Here is a 5365-nt window from a genome sequence, read left to right as displayed (position 1 = left end):
CCTTATGTCGAAGTACCCAAGGATGGTGTCGTCATGACAACGACGAGGACCAGAGGGCTCCGAGCAGAGGGTCTTTTTTGTCTTTCTTTGCTGCATGTTTAGTGGTTTATGTTCGTTCGTGTTTGTTTTTCTTGTGAGTTTCTTTTGGTTTGGGCTGTGGTTGTGGGAGTGCGCGTGCGTGTGTGGTAGAGGATTGTGGTGATGTGGTGGTCGCCACTGTAGCCTCGGTGGTTGTGTTGATTGTGAGTGATATTCAGATATGTACAGTTTTCATCTTTGAAGATTTCCTCAAGAATTACGATGGTGAAGAAACTCTTTGTAGCACGATGGGGACGGTGTTTGTGAATCCTTATCGTTGTATTTGGTAGCTATTAAAGGTACGTGTTGCGTTGTTTGTATTTTCGGGTTGTTGTTTGGTGTGAGGGTGTTGGTTTGAGGAAATGAGGTAGAAGAGGCATGATGTTTCCTAAGGAAATCATGTTCGTCTTGTAGTGGGGGCGGATGTTGTAAGGTCTGGCTGTTGTGGGTTGTCTTTAGTTTTAATAATTTCTTTGCGTTCGGGGCAAGACCCGCTGGCAGCGACGTGCTGCCCGTCACATCTGCAACATTTGGTGGTTTCATTGCATTCGGTGAAGAAATGCCAAACTTCGCCACATCGACTGCACCTTTGTTCATGTGTACGTGTTTTGTGTTATTGTACTTGTAGCAGTTCAAGCACTGATCAGCCGAATAAACACTCGGCTCTCCATTACAGGTGGGAAAACGGATGTGTTGAACACCATTATCCACGGATAGGAGTTTCTGTGCTACTTCTGGCACCGAGTCTTCGGGTCTTGACAATCTAAGGCTCAGGTGGTTTGTAAACATACACCGCACTAACATCGTTTTGGGTTGCAATTTCTGCTTGGATAGACTCACACGATCGTGGCAAGATTGTCTTTGTCGATTTTTTTTTTTTTTTGCCATGACCTTGCTTCTTGATGTAGTCTCAGGTCAAAAAGGTGTTTGAAGCCCTGTTCAGCAAATTTTCTCTGGGCATTTGAGGAGAGGAGAGGGGTCAAATATTCAGTTTGAAACCTTATATCCTTTGTGGAATTATAGCATTGCGTGACTGCAACTTGTGTTATTTGTGAAGACCTTGAGGAGAGCCATCTCACAGGAGATGGGTATGATAATATGATTACGTGACCATGATTGCATAGCGCAAGAATGATAATGATGGTGAGGGAGAGGAGTTTAACAGGTGCTAATAGTAACAGGATTGCAAAGGGGTAAGTGGAGGCACACTGAGCCAACAGCTGTCTTTGTGTGTTGAAGCCGGTCGGGATCGTAGCCCTGCCGAGTGGGAAAAGAACCCTTATAAATTCGTCGGCAGCTCACAGTTAAACTGCCAAGTGCCACAGTTTTCGCGTTTAATTGTAAGTACTCTGGCTCACACTTAAAACACTAGCTCCAAAGCCAGGTACGTGTGATAACACCCAAATTTGTGCACACAAGGCTAAGGTCATGCTTGCTGTGGGGGTGTCAAAGGAAGATCTCACAACCAACCTTGGAACATATAAGGTCCTGAGAGCCCTTTTTCTCTGCCGTGCTGCTGTTAATAAAATAGAGGAGGAGGAATCCTTAGGGTGAGGAGGAGGGGAAGCTAAGGGTAGCTAGCTGCCCTTAGATGGAATAATAAATAGGGGCTTGGTGAGGGCAGGCAGGTTGGAGAGCTTTAATTTATTTGGTGGACTGTAGAGCCAGATCAGTTAATTATAGGAGTCACTTTTCCGGCCTGCCAGGTATTATCATTGCAGGACTTAGTTCCAATATGGTAACCTGTTGCAGGTGTATAACATATACATAAGTCTATTTCTGTTACCAGTGGACCATGTGGCTCTAAGTCCCAAATAGGAACCATTCACTCAGCGAGGGCGTAGATGACAATTATATCTGATCTTTCCTGACCCTTCAGTTCGTGTCCAATGCGCGGTGCGGTAAGATTGGCCTAGCCTCCCCCTCCGGGCGGGATGACCTGACCCGCGACCTGCGCTCAACGCCATTACCCTAAGCTAAGTCGTAGCGTCGTCGTAGCGCGTGTTCATTCCTTTACATGTGTTTTGAGCCCCTGTCAGCCACTGTACTAGAGTACGAATAGTCTTTTACAAATTGGCGGCAGAGCAGGCGCTGCGTGCTCGCAGCATGAACACCACCTCCAAAAGAAGAAAATCCGCTCAACCACTTCAAGATATGTCTAAGAAAAAAAAAAAAAAAGCCACGTAAGTACACGTTTGAGTCCCCTTTCTATTATCTCTTTCCCTTCCTTCTTTGCCCATATATGTGTTAAGCCATTGTTTTTTTTGTTGGGTAAAAAGTCCAAAATATTGACATTATTGACTTTTTCTAATGTATTTAATTGCTCTTCATTTGTTTCACTTGCTTGAGAGGTCTCTCTATCCAGAAAATTCTGACACTGATCAATGGCTTTTCTCCATGGATCAGACACTTTTAATCGTTTAAGAGAGCGTACATATGAAGTGAATTTACATCTGTCCAATTCATGAGGTGATTCTTGTGATATTTTTTTTTGAAATATACTCTGAAGGTGTCATACAGTATCTCAAATTATGTGGACATGTTGAGTTACCATTCATTTGATCCATCTTATTTTCTCTGAAGGCTTCACAGCTGGATATCTTCCAATTACACTGAGTGCACTCACTCTCCCCAAAAAATAAATGCTCCTCAAAGCGTACATCTATCACAGACTTTCCACATGTATAGCATGTCGATAGGAATGCTTACCAAAGACAATTTCCTCCTTTTCCCTAGACCTTTTCCTTTCACTGTAGCTGGTATTCCTATGGACTCCTCAATACATCTATTGTTATGATATTCCTTTTCAAACATAACATGCAGTCTAGCTTTTGCTTTCCGTGTTTGGTCTGCATTCTTTTCTTGGTGTATGTGTTCTTCTTGGTGCATTTCAGAATTGTCACGACTATTTCTTCTCTTAGATGGATGTCTAATTTCCTGAATGCTAGCACTGTCTACCTTCTGTTGGTCTCTTTCCTTCGTTGGGGTTTTAAGGGGAATTAAGTCAGGGACACTCCTTGGCTTCACTGACAAGTGAGTAGAATTTTGTGGCTTCCCTGGCGTTGATGTGAAGTTACTCGGCTCCCATGATGTGAGGGTATAACTTCTTGGTTTTCCTGAGGTGTGGGACTCCCATGGTGGGTGGGCAGAGTTTCTCGGTTTCCATAACATTTGAGGACTATTTGTTGGCTCCCTTGACGTGAGGGTATAGCTTTTCGGTTTCCTGAGACGTGGGATTCCCTTGGCGTGTGGGTAGAATTTCTCGACTCCCATAAGGTGGGAGAATTGTTCGTCCGCTTCCATGACGAGTGAGTAAAGTTTTTCGGCTTTCCTAAAATTCGAACAAATTTTATCTTGGGATTCAAGGAATGAAGGCGGTCTGTTGTCGGGGATCGGACTACGGCTGCACGTGCCATCATGAAGGTTCTGGAAAGTGGAGAAAACCTTTATTAGTTTTATCGATGAACGCAGAACTACGGCCACTTTAGAGAAAGAAAACATGTGAATATCTTGCGTGCAATTTCAACAGCTACACAACATTTATGAAGTATCATCCACCACATCCGAAATCACCAGTGCAACTTACATTACTTTAGCATTTCATGAACTATATCCACATTCAGTATATTCATTGCTAAGAAGCTCAAGAAAAACAAATATAATGGATATTAATGACAGTGATGATAATAGCGAGGATGATGATAATGATAATAATTATAATTAGTAATGATAATAAAACTGATAATAAGAACAATGATAGTAATAATAACAATAGTAATAATAAAAAAAAATGATAATGATGATAATAGTGATAATAATATCAATCATAATAGTAAGGAGAAAGAAGAAGAAAACAACGATAATATTAATGGTAATGAAAATAGTAAAAATGATGAAAAATATAATAATGATGATAATAATGGTAATGAAAATAATAATAATAATAATAATAATAATAATAATAATAATAATAATAATAATAATAATAATAATAATAATAATAATAACAACAACAACAAAAAAATAATAATAATAATAATATAATAATAATAATAATGATAATAATGTTACCGCCGACCGCCTCGTCTCTCTGCCACCAACGCAAGGCAGGCTAGGCAAACGTCGTGCTATCCACAGGCTCGTGAACAGTGAACAGCTCCAAGAGGCACCGAGCACCACAGGGTCCCAGAACACAACGAGGGGAAACCCCAAGTGGCGAGGCAGGGCACGAATTAAACACAAAATGACAGTACACTTACCCATACACTTTTCTATAGGCACAATGCAGGGGGGACACCAGCATGTCACACTGCATGATACAGCTTATAACAGGGCAAAACACAAAGTTTATCAGTCACAAGGGCACACACGAGGTCTTCACAGGAGCAGCACCCAACTCCGTCTCTCGACTTGTTCCCCCGCTCCTCCGCTCACAGCCAGCTGCGTCATGTTGCCCAGGTCCCTTCATGTTAACACATGCCCAGGTCATCCTTTTCATGTTAACACATGTTCGCACAGAGACAAAGACCCACTGGTGTAGCAATAATAATAATAATAATAAAATAATAATGATAATAATAATAATAATTATATTATTATAATAATAATGATAATTATAATGTAATAATAACATAAATAATGATAATAATAATAATGATAATAAATAATAAATGATAATAATAGTAAAACAATAGTAATAATAACAAATTAATTATAATTCGAACAACAACAACAACAACAACAACAACAACACAACAACAACAACAACAACAACAACAATAATAATATAAAAATAAACAATAATATAAAATAATAATAATAATGTTATTAATATGATAAAAATAATAATAACAATAGCATAATGAAAATAATAGTAATAATAAAGATAAATTAATAAAATAGTAACAATAACAGTAGTAATAATAATAATAATAATAATTATAATAATAATAAACAATGATGATAATAATAATAAAGTAAATACAGTAATAATAATAATAATATTGACTATGAAAAAAAATAACTTAAATAATAATAATAATAATGAAATATAATAATATATAATAATAATAATAATAATAAATAATATAAAAGATAATAATAATAATAACAATAATGATAATGATAACAATAATCATAATAATAATAATAATAATAATAATAATAATAGTAATAATAATGATAATATTAATAAAATAATAATGATAATATAATAAAAAGTAAAATAAAATAATAATAAATAATAATATAATAATGATAATAATAATAATATTAACAATAGTAATGA

The 5365-nt window shown here is 37.5% G+C and overlaps 1 protein-coding gene across 1 annotated transcript; it reads right to left on the bottom strand.

Moving 5' to 3' along the window:
* Positions 1 to 2357: 2357 nt before the first annotated feature.
* On the bottom strand, positions 2358 to 3498 carry LOC119570467 (the record flags this gene model as incomplete). Its single annotated transcript, XM_037918186.1, is given in 1 exon segment — positions 2358 to 3498. A coding segment is annotated over 1 exon segment (654 nt). The 5' UTR covers positions 3382 to 3498.
* Between the last annotated feature and the right edge of the window lie 1867 nt (positions 3499 to 5365).

The sequence above is a fragment of the Penaeus monodon genome, unplaced genomic scaffold, assembly GCF_015228065.2.
Source record: "Penaeus monodon isolate SGIC_2016 unplaced genomic scaffold, NSTDA_Pmon_1 PmonScaffold_2808, whole genome shotgun sequence".
Lineage (NCBI taxonomy): Eukaryota > Metazoa > Arthropoda > Malacostraca > Decapoda > Penaeidae > Penaeus > Penaeus monodon.
This window is presented reverse-complemented; position numbering and strand designations above follow the sequence as displayed.